The 20365-nt window shown below is 55.5% G+C and overlaps 4 protein-coding genes across 4 annotated transcripts; all 4 read left to right on the plus strand.

The window, feature by feature from the left end:
* Nucleotides 1-522: 522 nt before the first annotated feature.
* On the plus strand, nucleotides 523-4892 carry SLX4 (5'-flap endonuclease; the record flags this gene model as incomplete). The annotated part of the gene is made up of 3 exons (XM_028634478.1): nucleotides 523-3124; nucleotides 3750-3804; nucleotides 3875-4892. The coding sequence occupies 3 exons, from the start codon at nucleotides 523-525 to the stop codon at nucleotides 4890-4892; spliced, it is 3675 nt and encodes a 1224-aa protein (XP_028498180.1).
* A 3191-nt stretch (nucleotides 4893-8083) lies between these two features.
* Nucleotides 8084-9982, plus strand: D7B24_000218 (uncharacterized protein; the record flags this gene model as incomplete). The annotated part of the gene is made up of 3 exons (XM_028634479.1): nucleotides 8084-9639; nucleotides 9719-9798; nucleotides 9858-9982. 3 exons carry the CDS (start codon nucleotides 8084-8086, stop codon nucleotides 9980-9982), a joined length of 1761 nt encoding a protein of 586 aa, XP_028498181.1.
* An 839-nt stretch (nucleotides 9983-10821) lies between these two features.
* On the plus strand, nucleotides 10822-12721 carry STI1 (Hsp90 cochaperone; the record flags this gene model as incomplete). The annotated part of the gene is made up of 3 exons (XM_028634480.1): nucleotides 10822-10892; nucleotides 10974-12504; nucleotides 12569-12721. 3 exons carry the CDS (start codon nucleotides 10822-10824, stop codon nucleotides 12719-12721), a joined length of 1755 nt encoding a protein of 584 aa, XP_028498182.1.
* A 555-nt stretch (nucleotides 12722-13276) lies between these two features.
* D7B24_000220 (uncharacterized protein) lies at nucleotides 13277-18646 on the plus strand (the record flags this gene model as incomplete). The annotated part of the gene is made up of 9 exons (XM_028634481.1): nucleotides 13277-13286; nucleotides 13363-15702; nucleotides 15790-16340; nucleotides 16421-16504; nucleotides 16558-16648; nucleotides 16700-16985; nucleotides 17202-17208; nucleotides 17409-17525; nucleotides 17708-18646. The coding sequence occupies 9 exons, from the start codon at nucleotides 13277-13279 to the stop codon at nucleotides 18644-18646; spliced, it is 4425 nt and encodes a 1474-aa protein (XP_028498183.1).
* Between the last annotated feature and the right edge of the window lie 1719 nt (nucleotides 18647-20365).

Below are 20365 nucleotides of genomic sequence, written 5' to 3' on the forward strand. Positions count from 1 at the left end.
TGGATGGATTGAGGGGGTTGACGGAAGTGTTGGGTGGTTTGTCTTCGCAGATGTTCGGTCGCAAGAGGCTGTTCGGGAGGGGGGGTTGGAATTTCTTCTCAATTTTGGTGGTAGGCCCGAATTTCGAGCGTCAGTGTGGGGTACGTACTGCTGCCGAGTGCCAGGGCGGGCAATGTCAGGTGACCTACGCGGGTCCACCAGATGGTCCAAGCATCTTATCTAATCAGCATGTGACTTCGCGGTGGTCTCGCGGATGCTGGCGCCCTTCGCCCCTCAGCGCCTCGATGTATTGCATTGTGGACACCCGTTACATCATGACCCATCGCTATCTTAAGACAAGGTACACCGCGTCGCCATTCAGAACCTCGACGCCAGCTCGTTCTCCGAACGAGCAAGCGGCTTCGATTTGCCGTACATTTCTTAGCCAGGGCTAGGTCCCACATCTTGCTCACCCTGCTTCGTCTTGCATCGGGAAGATGCCCTCCGTGTACTCGACGACGGCTCTTCAGTTCTGTCGTTCCCATGGCCAGCTCGACTAGGTCGCGGGGCCACGTCGCTTCGTCGTCTCCTCTGCCCTCTGTCGATGAAATATTTTCCAGGATCACCAAGCCGCCAATGCAGAATGATTACGTCTTGAAGTCAGCAACCGAATTTCCTGAACGCCACTCCGTTGGGGCCACGAGCTTCATCCGACCCGAACGCGTTTCAGTTGATTTGTTGACTCCCAACAAGCCGAATCCAGAGGCCATTGAACCCGACTCGGACGACTCGGTCTGCGTAATCAAGATTCCTGTTCCAGGCACAAGGAAAGCTAGACGCAAGAAGGGCTCAGGCAAACTTCGCGAATTGAAGCCGAAATCGAAGAAGCCGACGACAGAGGAGAGGTCAAAGGAGAAAAAGCCGTGGATGAAGTATAGGGCCAGTGAATCACCAAATGGCAAATCAAAGAGTCATGTCACCCAAGAGTCTGGCAAGAGTACCGAGAAAGTTCGAAGTCACCACTTCCCGACGCCAGTCCAATCGAAGCAGACTGACGATGACGCCGAACCCCGCCTCCTTTCCCAGAAAGAACCTCTACGGGACGAGCCCTTGGATCTGGCACCTGCGTCAAGAAGGAGAGCCAATTGGACGCCGCCGCCGCCGCAACAACTCGGCCCAGAAGGTTCGCGGTCTTCTGATGTTGAAGAGCTTTTGTCCTCCGCTCTTAAGAACTGCAATGCCGCCCCTGCACGAGTCTCGTTTGAGAGTCTTCTAGAAAACTACGTCTGCAAGGAAGACGCGAGCGATGGCAAGCGCTCTGAAACGCCAGAGGGAATACCCGATGCTCTGAAGAAACGAAAACTCGCACAATCCATACCGACCAGTGATTCTGCGACAGTCTCTCGAGACACTTCACCCGTTAAAAAGGTGTCCAAACGAAAGAAGCCACGGACCATCACCGAGCTTGCTACGGCGGCATATGCTGCACCGGAAGAACCAGAAGCTGCGCCGGCAGCATCGCTTCTCGCTTACTTAGAACAACAAACTAGCGGAGCCACTGTTGCCGCAAAGGGCAAGCCCAAAAAGAAGACTGCCAAAAGCAAGCGGCTTCAAAAGGTACCAGAGCCAGCTTCGATTCTTTTATCTCCAGGGACAGCCATCAAGCAGGTCGCCAACCAAGACTTTGTATTTGGAACGTCCAGCCAACTTGCCAGAGAGCACTCGCCGAACTTCCTTCGAGATATCCAGACTGCTGTGCGTGCTTCCAATTCGACCTTAGATGAGCCGGATCCCTTCACCACCCCTTTGAACAGCGATTCTATCGAGCCACCACCTCGCAAGAAGCTGTGGGAAGTTGGCGCCCGCGACGATGACGGCAGGCTTGTTGATCTCGAAATCATTGATTTAGTAGGCACCCCAGCGGTCAGTGTTCCCGAAAACGGGGATTCTTTTGGATATTTGCACGTCGAAAATGCAATCCAGACTAAAATTCAGGATCTCGCCGAAGTCGATGAAGAAGTTGTGCTTCCCAAGCTGAGCCCGGCTTCTGCTGTCTCGGCAGACGCCTCGAGAGAAATTATACCCTGCCTCATCTCGAGCGATATTGGCAATTTGGGCATGGCGAAGATCTCCAATGTTCAGCAACAAACCTGCACGCCGCCTAATTCTATGCATCCAAGCAAAACCCCAGAGGTGCTTGATATCCCCGCGCCCGAGCCAGTTGGTACACCAATTGCTTTGGTCGTCGAACCTGCTCCCGCTGGCCCGAAGAGACCCAGATATGAACTCTACACTGATATACAGCTTACCAAGGAAGTCAGGAAGTTTGGGTTCAAGCCGATCAAACGGCGCACGGCCATGATTGCTTTGCTCGGCCAATGCTGGGAAAGCCAAAACCGGCCCAGAGTGGCTTTGAGCCCGCTACCCTCCAACCAGCCATTATCTACAGCGTCCGGACTGACATCTAGCGCCGTGGCACCGAGGGCAACAGCCCCCGAAACATCGAAGAGACCACGTGGACGACCAAGGAAGGATAGTACCACCGAGATCATACCAGATGAACCACCGCCGTCTGCTCAGCCTCCAGTCCCGTCACCAAAACGGCCCCGTGGTCGACCCCGCAAAGATGCCGGTAGTCCAGCTGCTGCTTCCACAACCAAGTCCAAGCCCAAGGCCAGCCTTCAAGGAACCAAGAAGGCCGCAAAGGCAGAGGATGCAGTGGCGGCGGCAGCGACATCGACAAGCCAACTGAAGGTGTCACAACCACGAGCTGTGGCAGCAGAGGTTATCGAGATACCCGATTCCGCCTCGGACGGGTCGCTGCTTACTTCCTCGCCCGAGATGCGATCCTCGTCGCCACCAGCTGTGGACGTCTGTTTGTCGTTGGACGAAGATGCCGAGATGTCGCTTGCACCGTCTGTCACGAGTACACAGTCAAACCTCATGGACCACATCACCAAGGCAGTGAAGGCGGCACCGCCAACGCAAGATCCCAACGAGCCATCGTGGCATGAAAAGATGTTGATGTACGACCCAGTCATACTCGAAGACCTTGCTGCATGGTTGAACTCGGGACAATTGTCGGAAGCGGGGCATGACGGGGAGGTGTCGGCGTTTGAAGTCAAACAATGGTGCGAGTCAAAGAGTATTTGTTGCCTCTGGCGGGTGAACCTCTCAGGCAAGGAGAGGAAGCGGTATTGATGAAGGCGGCATCAGGATACAGATACCCATGGTCATTCTTGGCTTAAATATTGGTGCACAAGAGCGAGCGAATGAATATGGCTACGCGCGGCGATGAGCTTACAATTGACGATTCCATGGCTTACTACAGGCCTCAGTCTTAGGATGTACTGCTTGGCAATCAGTGACGTTTGGGGCTAGTGGTCTACAGAGAATGAATGGGGAAGGTCATTCCTCATGGCAATCAAGGCTTGCAATGTTGTAAAGGGCGCGCGCTTGGGTGGGCGTGGACCTCGGCACGGCGCCACCTGGAGCTTCCCCCGCCATGATCCCCGTTCAATCGGTCCTGTCACAGACATCAATCCCCAACGCCGAACGACAGGTCCCCTCCACCAAGGCGCACTTGATGTCTCCATCGTCTCCCTGTTCACGCGTGCTAGGCCTTGCGGCATCTCGAATCACGGATTCCCTCCATCAGCCTGCCATAAGCTACCAGACGACAGCACACCACTCATTTTGTACATTTCAGCGACGCTACTTGATATCGCAGACTATACCAATTTCCAATACCATGTCACAAACCCGTGCAGCGTCGTCGAGCTCGAAGGAGAAGAAACCAGCCGTCGCTCCTCGTCCCAGTTCTAGGTAGGTAGGGCCAGGTGGCTGTCCAGTCGAGAGGGCCTTTCTCTCTTCTTCAAGGCTGAGACATTCACAGCATTCTGCTCTTGTCGCCGACCAACCGAGTCCTTCTCTTGCATCGCGTCAAGACGTCAAGCTCCTTCGCGTCCGCACATGTCTTCCCTGGCGGCAACCTAGACGCCTTTCATGACGGCGACATCCCTGCCGAACATGCGAAGGAGAGACATGTGGACGGACCAGCGTACCGCATTGGTGCTATTCGCGAGTGTTTCGAGGAGACAGGCATCTTGCTCGCACGACGCAAAGGGGCAAAAAGTGACGCTGCACTCGTGAGCCTACCTAATGGCGATAGGGAGGCCGCGCGGAAGCAGATCCACGGGAACCATGTCCGATTCAGCGATTGGGCAGAGAGTGTCGGCGGAACACCCGACGTCGAGGGACTGATTCCCTTCACGCGATGGGTAACACCCACCAACGTTCCCAAGCGCTTTACGACCCAGATGTACCTCTATCTTCTCCCCGACACGGCTGCATTTGACCGGGTCGAGGCGGCACAGCAAGAAGAGATTATTGTTCCCACGCCCGACGGCGGCATCGAGCACACAGCAGCCCGGTTCGACGATGCCGCTACATGGCTGGCCAAGTCTGACGCTGGCGAGATTATCTTGTTCCCGCCGCAATACTATCTTCTTCATCATGTGGCTCGGTTCTGTACTCAGCAAGGTTCGGGGACATCGTTTTCGGTTTTTGAATCGCAACGACAGAAGCTCCTGCAATTTCTGCGGAAGACGCCAACGGCCAGTTCGGAAAAAGGGATCGCGCACCCCACATCGTCAATCCCATGGTCTGAGAAGGTCATGAGCCCTCAAAATCTGCTGATTCGGTCTTCGGATAAACGTATTGTGCTCGGTCTCGACAAGCCTGGACCGGAACTAAAGGATTCTGGTCGAGGCGGCGACTGGGAGAGGGTCGTACTCGTGAAATTCTCGAAGGAAGGGCCCCGAAAGGTCGAAATCAGGGACCGGGAGGAGATTTTGGCGGAGGAAAGAGAAGAGAAGTCAGAAGAAGGCTCTGGGGCTCGTCACAAGTTATAAACAGCACGCTCCCCGCTGCAATCGAAGCTAGGCCAGACCCAAACGAACGGTTCGGGTCCCACGTGCTCTTCAACTACTATGCGCCATCATCGTGCAGCATCTTCGGCGTGATGGTTCCTGCGCCCGCGATCGTTTGACGAAAGTAAACAGGGTCGAATGTTGGGACGCCTAACAAACCGGGCGAACAGGAGCGGTGACAAGCCTACAAGCCGACAAGGCTTGCAGGGGAGTCTACCGCGTTCCACGCCCTCAGAGCACCAGGATCCTGGGGAGAGCCCAACTCCCTGAACGCTGAGGCGGCCCGAATGATGAGGCTCTGCGTCTAACCCCGCTCCAGAGTACTATCCTTGTTCTTGCATGAATGCTCTACGGTATCTTTTGGCTTTGCTGTACGGGTATCACCATCAATGCAGCTCTGGCCCAACCTCGATTCCCCATTGGCTCTCAGAAGGCCAACATGCCATGACCTTATTGTTGATAGTCGGCCAGCATGACTCTCCACCCACCCATGAAGTGCTCACAGTACCTAGCCTGCCATTGGGCTGCTTCATCGGATGGCGGATTGGCTTTGCGTCGGCGGTTCCTCCAATCGCAGACATCCCTGCTGTGGCACCTTGCCCTGAGCTTCACGGCCATGACTGATGACAACCAACTACCCACTAGACTCCATGATCCGGTTTCTTCACGGGCAAGGTGCATTTCCCGGCTCCAGGGACCGTCTGTAAGAAAGCACATTCTTTTCTGATGAGGTGCAGGCGTTCCGGAGTCCTCCTTTGGTCCGCGATGACCAGGGTACCGGCGCTTGACACAATATTCTGCTCAAGCTGCCTCTCGTTGATAGGCCTGGCTGTCGAGGCCTACGGGGTTGCCGACGGCTGCATGCAATCATTTTATTGCTGCAATCAAGTGTACCATTTTGTTTTCTGTCTGCCTTTCTTAACACGCCGATTAAGGATCCTTGGTGAGATCTCCACCCTGTAACTGAAATCAGACAATAGGTACTATGCCACGAAGATGGGCGACAAGAGTACCACGAGATGTTGTCCTGCTACGCAAGGAAATGAACACCAGCTCAACCGCCTCGCCTTGGCCTCCGCTTTCCCGATCGAGGATGTGCTCGGCTCCAAGACAGCGAATCCTGGGACTCATGTCATCTTGGCACTTCATCACGTCGACATCATCCATGATATGCATGAGTGACGCCAGCTTTCGCGCCGCGCGACGCGCGAATCTCGATCATTATCCGTCCAATGCTATCAACCGCCGGGCCATTTGCCATGATATTCAATGATTGGGTTGGCAAGAATGCGGCTTGCATGTGCTTCCATCAGCGGCACACCTGGCCTTGCAGATTCGTGTAGCCCCCGTCTCGTCAATGGTCTACCTAGATTGAGCCAGCTTGCTCGTGAAAGCTCAGCCCTGGTACACCGGTCTCCGACTTGTCTCAAGCCGCCGTCGGCGGCAAGGTCGAAACCGAACATTGTTGTCGCAAAAAGGACCGGGACCTAATGGTTGTCACGAGGCCTTCCACGGCAGCTCTATCGATACCTCACGATTGGACATTTCCGATGGCCTGGGGCTTCTCCCTCCACTTGATGAATGCATACGAATGCGTACCATCCCGTTTTTGTTCACCGACCACTCTTTCTGTGTATTTCCAAGCAGAACTTCCCAGGGATGATCCTTCGCCACTGGCTTTCATTCCGCTTTAGGTTGTTCACAATGAGCTGGCGCAGAGGTGGAATCCGTCAACGATCGTTGGTCTTCTCAAGAAGAGTATCGCCGAGATGGACATGTCGTGTCCTCGTGGGGCCCTCTGCGCGCGCCTTCTTGGCCCGTCATGGACGTCGAATGTGGTTGCCAGCCTAGTAGTCAAGGATGTGCACCGAGACGGGGGGGTATTCATTGCTGAAGAACCCATGGCGATGATGACGGGCTGCATGGTGATGGCCGCCAGCAATGACCATATCAGCATGCTTCCGGCTATCTATGGCAGGCGGCGATATTGCGATCACGAGGACGCCTCAGTCGTCGTCTGCGTTGTGGTTCACATCGCCGGGAACTATAAATATCGTCTTCCAGTCGAATTCTCGCCTCATCTTCTCTCCCTCATGATCAAGCACGGCGCTTCTTAAATTTTCTAAGTCCTCCGTCGTCGCCATTCCACGCCCCACGTCAGATATCAACTCGATATACAGCCCTGATTGATCGCCATCATCATGCCATCTCCTGCTCCGGCCCCAACGCCACTCACAGAGTAAGTCCATCCAGGTCCTGTTGCTCACATTAACCACTAACAATATGTTGGCCATCAACCATGGATCGGTTTCAGAGGGATGTCGACGATGTGCCTTACCGCCTTCTGACCACAACGGAGCAGTCAGCTTCTTCAGCTCCATCGTCAAACAATGCATCCACTTCACCCACCGGAACTGGATGACAAGACTCTACATACTTGGGTCTCCTGTTCCGTCAACATGTTCCAGTTCCAGAAGCCTTTGGCAACGAGCTCGATGCGAGTGCAGTGTACCCGAACTCAAGGATAGATCAGGGAATGGTGCGCGGCGACTGTCTTGATCTCTGCCACCCGTACATGTGTGACACCAATCCAGTCCTCCCTGAGGGCCTCTACGATTCTGACTTGATGAGGATGAGGTTTTGACGTGGATTTTACGTTCCGAAGCTCACAAGACTGATGTCCCTAGCGGAACAAAGTGAGCATTTCATTTACCTTTCAAACAAGCTTGGTATCCTCAAATGTGAACACCAATTTCCTTTGAAATCCTCTATCTTTCAGCATTGCGCCAAGATAGACATAACCACTGCCAAACCAAAGCTTTCATGCTGCCGAGTCATCACATTCGAAAGTCGTGACTCACTGAGTGCTGTAAGAATCACAAGGGCATCAAATCCATGACATGCAAGCCGAAGGACGTACGAGTTAACGAAGATAGACCCTTGTGACTTGCTTCAGGGTAGTGAATGCACAAACCTCCGCTCATAACAATAACGTGTCGGGCCTGGCCTCTTGCCTAAACGCATCCTACACTTTCCCAAATTTGATTTCTTTCGTTCGCAAACGACGCAAAAGCACTTGAAGTCCATCGAGTCAGTCTTATCTTTCAGGCCTCTCAACCCATCATCACCAGTTCAGATTTCCCTTTGACGTTATCTTTAGTCCCCTAGGAAAGATGTCGGACTCCTGGAGCGACACCAGCGCTGACGACAGTGAGCTGTCGGAAAGCTCTGATATGCTGTACCCGCCTGAGACAACTATGGTCAACAACGATGCCAGCATCGACAGCGTTTCGCGTGGCACTGTTACTTCATCCACCACGGCTCTGGGCATTTCACAAATCAAGCCGGTCCCCTCGCACGCCCGGGGACAAGCACTGGATATATCTGCAACTGACTCGCAACCGATCTCGGATCGTTCCGAGACGAAGCAAAAGCCGGTCACTTCCTTGAATGATATCGGTCATCCAAGTGCACAAACATTGGCCCCACCTGTTCGGCCTGGTGATCAGGCTCGGTCCGAGTGGGTACCTCCGGCCTCAGGGCAAGAGTCGCCGGTACCCCACTTTCGGTCCACGGAAGGCGGCACAATGCCCGGTATCATAGCTCCGAATCCTTCATGCCGTTACAGTCAGTCTTACGAAAGCGATCGCGAGAGCTCCCGTCCCCACGCCAAATCTTTACTCGGAGATTCACAGCAGGAGACCTATTACCAGCCCCCCTCAGACATTACCTCCAGCAGAAGTGACTGGCACTCGGTTCCTACTGATACCACTGCCGCGTGTGCCATACGTACCGCTGACCCAGCAAATTCTCGATCCCTTCAGCGTTCCGACACTGCGACAATGTCTGACGAGATGGTCCAAGTCTCAGCCCCTTCTCTTGACATGGCTGATATCAACCTTCGCGTCGACGATGTCAAGCACAGAGAAGGCCAGGTTGGAGACCGGGCCAGAACCACCCCAGGTCTGATCATATCGGAAACTGAAAATATTGATTCTCAGCGCGACAAAGACCTCAAACTTCTGGCCTCTCTCCTGACTGCTGGCAATCCAAAGGCTTTCATCACTGACACGTCCAAGCTCGACAAGCATTCGATGGAGAACCGCCAGATGCTGCGTTGGATCAAGCTCGAGTTCGCCATCCACCAGAAACAGAGACTTGGCGATATCACCAAAGCCAAGAAGCTCCGGAACGACACGCCCGCGACCACTACGTACCGCTTCGCCACTCACAAGTCTCTCGACGGCGCCATCAAGGGCGCCAGAGCTGCCTACAAGAGCCTTGCTGACAAGTTCCAGCCCGAAGAAGTGCCTGACATGATCAAGGCTAGCATGGATGCCATGCAGAAGCTGGATGACCTTCTGACTAATGATGACAATGGGATCCTTGACGAGCTTACCGCCGAGGCTCAGAAGCAGGTCAACGCCAACCACATCTACCAGCAGTGCATCGCCACAGGCAAGGAGGGCGCCGAGCCCCAGATTCAGCGCATTGCCGTCATTCAAAAGAGCATTTGCACCTTTGGGCTCCGCGTTGTCATGGTTGATGTCATGTTCTCGAAGCAGCACGAAGACTCGGAGAAGGGTCTGCACCCCAGCACCATGACGGTCCAGAAGTTCCTAAGCAGCGATCCCATCATCGACTCTGCTGTCAAGCTCATTGGTGACCTCGTTGAGGATTTTGATCTTCACATGAAGATTCTGAGGGAAAAGGCTGCCATATTGGACTTGTTAGTGCCATTCTCCCTCCACCTGTCTCCTCGCGTCTGCCCACAAAGGAAGGACGTGTGTTGTTAACAGGGCTCGCAGCATCTCAACCAGACACAAGCAGTGCAGCCTGCGTCACCCCCTGGTGCTCAAGCTTCGCGAAGCTCTTGTCCATGGCTGGTGTGAGTTCCATTCCCACTTCTATAGCGTGGGCTTTTGGCGATGCTGATATTGGGGACAGACCTGCCTGGCGAGCCCCATCAGGACGGACAGCTGGATGCCGAGACATTCCGCATGATTCTCGAGACTGCCATGTCAATTGACTTGGAGACCTCAACCTGGAATCTTTGGGACGAGACTGCTTGAGCAGGGACCGAGCAACCCGGAGAGCCCGGCCATCCACACTGGCAGGATGAGATGAACGTGTTTCTCCCGGGTAAGCCAGCTGCGGCAAGGGGTGTCATTGCTATTTTTTTGGGGGGTGTGGAGACGGACTTTGTGACAAGTTTGCGTCTTTCTGTCGCACGGGAGCAGATGGATGCATGCCCCTCCACATTTTGGGACGCCAAAGGCATTCAGAGGCATCGTGGAGCGTACCTAGGTAGATTCGGCACCTTGCTTGACACAGGTAGATGGCCTCGCGAGAAATGAAAGAACGCGGTGCAACGCGTCAACTGTTTCGACTGCGCCACAAGTGCCTCAGGCGAAATGAACGCAGCAGTGGCGGAGTTGGCAACCAAAGTCTGCCCGACACACATGGTGCCGGAAGGCAGGAGCTCTCGTGGTGATTTCCATCGGAGGTTCGCATTGAGTCAGCATCCAACAGCTGATGGCAGGTGCATGGTACTACAGTACCTGCCTCCACTACCCCTCCAACTGCACAGACCAGGCCCCCGCAGCGAAAGACACCAATCAGCGTGGGGCTCTGTTTGGAGGAGCCATCGAAAGAGCTAGAAGGAGCTGGCCAGTTTTCTTTCCCGCGTGCTGCGTGCGACCCCAGCTCTGATTGTGGGTGAGCCTGGAGCACTTGAAGAACTCGCAACCACCACACCAAGGTCCCCTCTTGCACCAATCTTCCTAGCTTGAACGAACCACTGATCTCTTTCACTGTTCTCTGCTCTTTACGAATTTGACGCTCCCACGATACCCATTCAAGCCTACTCTTCCTGGACTGCTTTCCTTCTGTTATTCGACCATCGACCACCATGGCTACCGCAGACGAGCTCAAGGCTCAAGGCAACGCTGCCATTGCCGCCAAGAACTTTGACGAGGCTGTGTGAGTTTCTTATGCCTCCGCACCTCACCACCGCCCATGTCGGACCTTCTCCATGTAGCCTTCCCGACTAACACCTTGCAGTGACAAGTTCACCCAGGCCATTGCCATTGACCCCACCAACCACATCCTCTACAGCAACCGATCCGCCGCCTACGCCTCAAAGAAGGACTGGGACCACGCCCTCGAGGATGCCGAGAAGACTGTCGAGATCAAGCCCGATTGGGCCAAGGGCTGGGGCCGCAAGGGCACCGCCCTCTACGGTCAGGGCGACCTTCTCGGCGCTCACGACGCCTACGAGGAGGGTCTCAAGAAGGACCCCAACAACGCCGGACTCAAGAAGGACCTCGCCTCCACAAAGAGGGCCATGGAGCAGGAGACGGGCGGCCAAGGCGGCGATATGAGCGGCGGCCTCGGCAAAATGTTCTCTGACCCCCAGCTTATTCAGAAGCTTGCCAGCAACCCCAAGACCAGCGGCCTCCTAGCCGACCCTTCCTTCATGATGAAACTCCAGCAGATCCAGCAGAACCCCGACAGCCCCGACCTGTTCTCCGATCCCCGCATGCTGCAGGTTCTCGGCGTCCTCATGGGCGTCGATATCCAGACGCGCGACCCCAGCGAGATGCCCGAGGGTGCCGGCCAGCAGCAGGACACCGAGATGACCGATTCCATGCCTGAGCCTCCGAGGCCGTCAGCGCCAAAGAAGGCTCCCGAGCCTGCCCCGGAACCTGAGGCTGAGCCCGAGGACGAGGAGGCGCAGGAGAAGCGCAAGGCCAAGGAGGCCGCTGACAAGGAGAAGGCGCTCGGCACCGAGAGCTACAAGAAGCGCAGCTTTGACGAGGCCATCGCGCACTATACCAAGGCTTGGGAGCTCCACAAGGACATCACGTACCTGAACAACCTTGGCGCGGCTCACTTCGAAAAGGGCGACTACCAGGCTTGCATCGACGCGTGCACCAAGGCCGTCGAGGAAGGTCGCGCCATCTACGCCGACTTCAAGATCATCGCCAAGAGCTACGCCCGCATCGGAACAGCGTACGAGAAGCTGGGCGACCTCGAGCAGGCCGTCACGAACTACAAGAGCTCGTTGACGGAGCACCGCACGCCCGATGTCGGCCTCAAGCTGCGCAACGCCGAGAAGAACAAGATTGAGAGCGCACGCCTCGCCTACATTGACCCCGCCAAGGCTGAAGAGGCTCGCGAGGATGGCAACAAGAAGTTCAAGGAGATGGACCTGCCGGGCGCCGTGGCGGCGTACAGCGAGATGATCAAGCGCGCGCCCGACGACCCCAGGGGCTACAGCAACCGTGCGGCGGCCTTTGTCAAGCTGCTCGAGTTCCCCAGCGCTCTCGAGGACTGCAACACGGCCATCAAGAAGGACCCCAAGTTCATCCGTGCCTACATTCGCAAGGCTCAGGCCTACTTCGGCATGCGCAAGTATTCCGAGTCGGTGGACGCCTGCAGCGAGGCCAAGATTGTAGACCAGGAGCACCACAACAGCGCGAACTCGCGCGAGATTGACCAGCAGGAGCAGAAGGCCTTCTCGGCCATGTACTCCGCTCGCGACAACGAGACGGAGGAGCAGACCAAGGAGCGCCTGGCGAAGGACCCAGAGGTACGTTCCTACATGAGAATACTGTCCTTATTGAGAGCATCCGCTGACTTGAGTCCGGCACCAGATCATGGGCATTATGCAAGATCCTGTCATGCAGGCGATCTTGCAACAGGCGCAGACGAACCCGGCAGCGCTCAACGAGCACATGAAGAACCCCGACGTTCGCTCCAAGGTGCAAAAGCTGGTCGCTGCTGGCGTTATTCGCGTTGGTCGGTAGAGCAAGCAGGTGTACGAATAAGACGGAAGCGTCGGCGGATGTAGCGGAGAGATGGGATCAAAGTCTGAGGGAAGCGCAGGCATAAGAGAAAGAGGTCACGCTTAATGGATCGGCGGTAGGCAACCCTTTTCTCGTGTACCCTAGTGATTGAAAGTCGTGATCGCGTGACCAATAGGAGAGACACGTCAGGACAAATCGAGCCATTCCACGTGAGCGGCTGAGGCCGTGATGGTGTGCAGCTGTGCAGCATGACCCGGGTGAGCATTGGAGGGGGACTCATCGGGCAGGATGAGGTGCGCGTTATTCGCTGTTGGATGCGTCAAGAAGGCTTCCGTCTCGCCAGCAGATGATGCAGTTCGCGCTGCGACATCACGAGTCGAGGCACAACCATGGCAAAGCCTTCGATTGAAAGCAACGGCCTTCTGGTCAAATAAGCCAACTGCGAAAAGATGAATGAGTATTTTGTATTTTGTCCACCATAACTGTGGATTGTTCGGCCCATCTCGTCATCTCCTCTGGGCATGCCACTACTGCAACATGGAATCACAATCACCAATGTTGGAGGGTAAGAACTCATCACTCCCTTCTTAACATGTCACCGATCCCAACCCCCCAAAGTTATCTACGATTAACACGTGTAGCCTACCGCCGCCTCACAGAAGTCATCTCGTCCCAGCCCGACGACAAAGAGACTGAGGAACATGTTCATCAGTTGCTCATATCGTTGCCCTCCGTATTCTTCACCATAGACGCCCAGAAGCGGACACCACTGCATCACGCCGCCTCTGCCGGCAAATCCAATATTCTTCGTGCCATCCTCACCGTCGGTCCGGAGTCTGAAGTTGACCTGCAAGATGCCGAGGGGTGCACTGCCCTCCATCTGGCCGCGCGCAACGGCCACGAAGCCGTAGTCCGCGCCCTCCTCAATGTCGGCGCCGACGTTCGGCGCGAGGAAGCATTTGGCGAGACGCCGCTGCACGAGGCAGCGCGCAATGGACACGCGGCTCTCGTGAAGCTCTTCATTGACTCGGGCGCCGTTGTTGACGTCGGCAATCGCGACTCGAGTACGGCGCTTCATGTTGCCGCCCGACGTGGCCATTCCGACGTTGTCGAGATTTTGCTGACCGCCGGCGCCAACCCTGCCACCAAAGACAAGGTCGGCGACACGCCCCTTCATGACGCTGCTCGCGAAGGTCGGACGGATATTGTTGATGCTCTGCTCAACACGGGGCTTGTCAGCGTCGAGGCGCGGAACGCCAACGGTCTTACGCCGCTGAGCGTTGGAGCGCGCCATGGACGCGATGGCATCGTGCGGTCTCTGCTCGAGAGGGGTGCCGATGTTGATGCGCAGAGCTCTGAATTCTGCACGCCTCTGCACCAGGCTGCCACGGAAGGCCATGATGGCGTGGCGAGGTCACTCATCGCCGCTGGCGCCGAGGTTGACTTGCAAGACAAGGACTTACAGAGCCCTCTTCATACAGCCGTCATATTTGAGCATGCTGACGTCGTAGGCAGCCTTCTCTGTGCCGGGGCGACGGTGAACCTGCGCGATACGGAGGACTGCACGCCGCTGCACCACGCTGTCAAGAATGGAAACAGAGGTATTGTCAGGGAACTACTCGAAGCGGGTTCGGACCCTACAACCCTCTCTGCCGGTGGTGAGACGGCTCTCAGTCTGGCACGGGTCATGGGCAAGGAGTCGGTTATTGAGCTGTTTGCTAGCCCACAACTCGTTCCGAGGCAAAACGTCGAAGCAAACTCGCGTCCCAAGCGGGCACGGGGCCCGTCACGGCCCAACGAAGAAGGCGAGATAATGGCATGCAAGCACTTCATGGGAACCTTCTGGTGCCCTACCTCTGAGACGGCGTTCGACGATCTTTCCGTCTGGAACATACTTTACGAGCCTGACACGGAGGTCAAACTAAGCCCCCGTCAACCTCCACCGCCACCTTCACCTCCACCATCCCCTCCACCAGTTCCTCCAAGGGAAAAGACTGGCATCCGCCACCATGATCACCGCCATCACCAACATCACCAACACCGCCGTAAGCTATCGCACGATGCCCGTCGCCCTGACGACCCCGTGAAACGCTGGATCCATCTGCCGGCCAACAATGTAGCCTGGGTGCTTGACCTCGTCCAAAAGATCAGCGCCATGGACGGCCGCACCGAGGCGGAATGCGCCCGCGCCATGCGTTTCGTCCGCGACACGTACCTCGAGATGCGCTACTCGGCCCCCTACCGCAAACCGCACTTTCGTCGCGCCTCGGCTACCGGTGCCGCCGCCGCCGTTGCGGCTTCGACCTCGGCGTCGCCCTCCCTCGATCCTGCCGAGATGTTCTCTCTCGTCCTGCCCGTCGTGGACGTCGAGATGGATGAGCAGACGCGCGAGCGCCTCCGCTCCGCCATGACCGGCAGCCGCGACGTCGCGCCCAAGAGGGAGCTCCTGCGCGCCAGCACGGCCGAGCGCACGCGTAGACTGAGCGCCATGCCGACGGGCCTGCAACACCACCTCTTCCCCTACCTCAAGCACCTCGACGCCATGAACGGCCTGCGGCAAAGTTTCACCAAGTCTGAGCTGCACGTGCCGCGGACGCTCGACCAGTCGTACCACGAATCGCTGAGCAAGGAGGAAGTGCGCGCGAGGAACGAGAGCCAGGTTCTGTACCGGTACCTGCTACGCCTCGAGAGCCTTGTTAAGGCGGAGAAGCAGAAGAATGACGGATCTATCGTTGCTGGAGAACAGAAGTCGGGCCAGGGGTCCGGCAACCCGTTTGAGCACCGCGAGCTGCTCGAGCAGCACTCGGACAAACAGAAGCGGACAGACGGCACGAAGGAGCAGCTGATGAGGATGGCGGGACGTCAGGATGTGGCCAGCAGTGTGCGTGCGAGGGTGGCGCGTGAGCGCAAAGGGATCGAGCAGGAGCAGCGTAAGCAGGTGTTGATGGTGTCGCAGCTGTGGATGTGGCGCATCGACGAACGTAGGTTGCCCTCTTCTTATTTGTCCTTCAGTTTTGTATTCCACGACGGCGACCGGCAATCTGAGACGAAACTGACGGGTCGCGTAGACAATATCATCACCTGCTATCCCGAACGCTGGGACGACAAGAACGCCAAGACTCTGCTCAATGAGATCAAGCATCGCGTCTTGGCTTCTCCCGGTCTCAAGTCAGCCGACACGGACATGATGGATATTGCTGCTCATGTCCTCGAATCGGCGGTTGGATTCAGCGAAGAGGAGTTTCATTTCCAGTTTTGCGGCCCCCGATCGTACTGTAACGTCTTTGCGGGCTCAGTGGCTTTCCTCTCGAACGAGGCGATGAAACGGTACGCGGCCTTCAAGTCGTCCATCCGCGGGATGCGCACGTCGAAGACTGTGCTCGGGGATTTGCGAGCCGAGATTGAGCTACTGCAGGAGATAGACGATGTGAGGGAGGAAGTGAATATGATCCAGACGGTATTAAAGGAACAAGAGCGCGTCGTCGTCGAGTTTCAGGGGTCGCGAGAACCGGACTGCACCGTGCTGGAGCAGGTCAGGGGCGGCCTCGGAGGTTTCTCTCATCCTACACTGGACTTTTTCGATCGCCTGGGACTGGATGCTGATCGAGTTCGGACCTCGGTGAGTGTATTGGCTGCATTGTCCTGTGCAAGGGTAACGCTGACCTTGAGTAGATCACGACTTTACTCGATCTCCGACAGCGCGAAGCCAACATCGAAGAAGCCCTCTCAGCTAACGAGCAATCCAAGATTCTGTTCATCTTTACAGGCGCCACAGTTGTCTTTGTGAGTTGAAAACTTACTCCAAGCTCTCCGATATCTATTAACCATTGCTCTAGGCCCCCCTTTCCTGGATCATGGGCGTTTTTGAGGTCAACATATCCGGCCTACCGAGCCCAATCACACCAGGCACTGTGGTCCTGGCCAGCAGTAAGTATCTACAATCCCTTCTCTCTGAGACTATCTGACACGTAGAGAAAGTTGGGAGTCTACTCGCCACCGTATTGGTCATCTGGCTGTCCCTCCAGATCTACGAACTCGTCGCCCAGGGCCAGAGCAGCGCGAAGCGCCGAAAGCTCGACTCCATGCTACGCCGGAAGACGGAACCAACAGAAACCCTGGCGTCCGAAGCGACAGCGCAGTCACAGCGAGGTGATGATTCTGCAGGCCCAGCAAGCCAAACGGCAAGGTCATCTGCCCTCAGGTCGGAGGCCGCCGCGAGCGCTGTGGGCCAAGGGGCATCGGGCCAACGCAAACTCAGGAAAAGGTTTATTAGGTTTGGCAGAGACGGAAAGAAGAGGCTGGATGAGGAGACTGCGATAGTCGTTTGACGCTTGGTGATATGTAATTTACTTCTTATGATGGCCGCCGGCGTTCGTTTGACATAGATTATGGCGAATAGACGGCTGTGCTGAAATCGGCAACCGACACCAACCTAGCCACAAGGTTTGGTATCAGGTCATTCTCGCACATTCACCGATAGTCTCCAGGTTTGTGGAAGGAAGTCAAGTGCTGACTTGTGGTAGGTGACATTTCGGAGGGCTGCAATCGGGTCAGGCCGATTTCATGTCAACCATCATGCTCGGTACGGGATGTGCATCCTTCAAGTACCGACCTTGGAGAGACTGAAGGCGACAAAGTACTTTTTAGATGTTTGGCCGCTGAATCACAACTTACCCCTCATTCATAGGGGCATGATAACCTGAGGCAGTGCAACGACATGGTGATTGCTCATCTGTACGCGTATAGTAAGCAAGACCTGGTTTTTACGATTGTTACGACACATGCAGCCATCACGCGACTGTCAGTATGGCCTGAGGATGTCTCTAACGGAGGTATTGGGTATTTCTTCTCAAGTCGGCTCGGTTTGCAACGCGAACTTTTGTTCCATGCAATTGAACACGGCACATCATATTTTTACAGCCACAGACCATGATCACGACATTGAGCAGAGCCCTTTCACGGGCACCCTTGACTACGTCTTTGCAGCAAAGAACGCCTCTTGCCTCGACTATTCCATCGCTAGTATTCGCCGCGAAATATTCACGTCTGAGTCGTACAGCGCCGACGGCAGAGATGCTCAGTGCCCTTAAAGATGACGGGTTCGTCGTCATAGAGAGCATGTTTCCGCCCGACCAGATCTCCAGTCTCAACGCCGACATAGACACGGTGCTGACCAAGGTCGAGGCTGGCAAGTCTGCCAATCTGACAGCGCCTCCACTGCCCGGCGGCATTGACGGTATCGTCTTCGGGTCGAACACAAAACGTCTAGGCAGTCTGCTGCACCGTAGCCCCACGTGGCGCGATACAATGATCGACAGCTCTATCCTACACGACCTCTGCACCGGTATTTTCCGCGACACGGGTGACTACTGGCTCAGTACGGCCCAGATGATCGAAATCGGGCCCGGGAGCAAGGCGCAACCCTTGCATGCTGACGCGGCGGCCTGGTGGCCGTTCCTCAGCATGGGTGACCGCTGGATGCCCGAAGTAGCCGTCAACTTCCTCATCGCCGCCACAGACACGACGAGTGCCAACGGCGCCACAGGTGTCGTGGAAGGGAGCCACAAGATCAATTACTCAGAGGCGCTGGCCGATCCGACCTTCGACTTCTGGAAGTTCCCTGACGACAAGGTCAAGCAGGTCGAGCTGAAAGCTGGCGACTGTCTGCTTCTTGGCGGGCGCATTGTGCATCGTGGAGAGGCGAACCGAACCGCCGATGAGCGCAGAAGGCTTCTCAGCTGCACAATCACAAGCTCTGTGCTAACACCTGAGGAGGCGCACCCGTTGATACTTGATAAGGACGTTGTTCGGGGGCTTCCGGAGCGGGTGAAGAAGTTCCTGGGTTTCCGGGGGCAGAGTTCTATATCGGGATACAAATTCTGGCAGGACCATAGGACAGACCTAAGCAAGACTCTGGGGCTTTGACCAAGGAAGTGATGTTCAAGACGTAATCCTAGTCAGCACAATCTCATCACACTATAAAGTCACGTCGTGTCAGAAGAATGCTCTGCAGCGCCGGGATTTGGAAGTCAGGGACGCACGGCGAGAACGTAGATACCTCAGAAAAGAAAGCTGGGCTTATCAGAATCGACAAATAGGCATGTGCCAGGTCGCCGATGACACCATTCCTAGAAGTGAATATGAAGCAGCTGTTGAAACACAAGGTACGCCCGCCTTTGCTCTCCTCTGTTCAATCGTTGTCTGCAGGTCATGCGTTTCGTCGGGCAAGCCAGGCTAGCTGCCCGGGCTTCGAAGGCAATATCACCTAGGTATTCGACCGAAATGCATATAGGGAAATGTAGGGAAATGTAACTTGAGATCCTTAGCAAAAAGCTTTTGTGATTGTCGCCTGTTCTTCCATTTTGCTAAATTCTCTGTTAACGAACACCACCTCAATAGAGGTGCCACCATTCAGACCCATGCGAGATTGTTGTATGAAGCTCGAAACTTTCAAGATATGATTGTTGAGATTTCAAAGCTTGTTGGTGAAAGAAGGACAGCGGTAATCGGAAAGCGTGATGAAGACAGTCTACAAAGAATTCGTATGGGTCAGTATACTGAAGCAAAAGTTCGACGGGATGGACTTGTGCTCTGTAATTGGTGAATTTGCACGCACCTTTGTCTTCGATGTTCTGAGGCCGTTCGGTCAATTGTCTCCGAGAGCGAAAGCCTTCAAATTATTGTTCTTCCTACTCCGAGGTATTTGCCGCACGTTGAAATGTAGTCACAAACAAGAACGGAACTCTACCAAACATAAGCTTCATTGTGCTCAACAAACCGTCATTGTCACCAGAGCTTGTTCATAGTTTGACGACCATTTCACCTCATGATTCGTGCTTTCAACGAGTAGGAGCGGTACTCGAACAGGCGTCGAAGTCTCGCAAAGCCCATGCAACACTCGTGCGAGAAACTCCAGATCTCCACGGCTAAAGCGGCAGGGTCGGTGTTCGCGTGACGTGATCATCATGGTGGCGACTGAGGCGTTTGAACAGATTTGGGCCTTGGTAGGATTCGCTCGGGGTCGAGACCAAGTATGGCGTCTCGGCGGTGGAGGGTCGAGACAGTTTATTGTCTTAGCCGATCGAGGCCGGTCTGGGACTTTAGGCGAAGCCCGCAGAGAGATTGGGGATGATCATTACCCTTCGAAGGGTTCCTCAAAGGATATTTTTTCCAACGGTTGAGCGTTTTGAACAGCACGTAGAGACTTGCAGAGAAGTACCACGTCGAACCGCTTTGACAAAACAAGCAGTAGCACTCAATGTCATAATGACGGTCATGATGATGCTCCGTGTCAAGAGGGATATTGAAAGACCCTCAAGCAACTTGTTACATATGAGGCACTCGCGCCTTCGATGACTAAGTCAGGAGGCCTGCACCGAAAGACAGTTCGAAAGACGGCAAGACGGCAAGACTTCCAGGAGGCTGAAGCTAGCCCCTGCTCCCACGTACTCAGTTGGTTCACGAGGCTCGAAACTCTACCGCGCGAGCTGCCACAGCACCATGACTCGCACCAAGGGGTTGGGTCGGTGGCGATCACGCGCTGCTACCCAGCATGAACCGTGCTACCGAGGGCCTAGCTAGCGCCTTGCCACAGCTGGTCAACCAAGAGGCAGGTCTAGTAGATGGGTCGGCAGGCGAGGTCAA

The sequence above is a fragment of the Verticillium nonalfalfae genome (genome assembly GCF_003724135.2).
Source record: "Verticillium nonalfalfae strain VnAa140/NRRL 66861 chromosome Unknown scaffold_10, whole genome shotgun sequence".
NCBI classification, from domain to species: domain Eukaryota; kingdom Fungi; phylum Ascomycota; class Sordariomycetes; order Glomerellales; family Plectosphaerellaceae; genus Verticillium; species Verticillium nonalfalfae.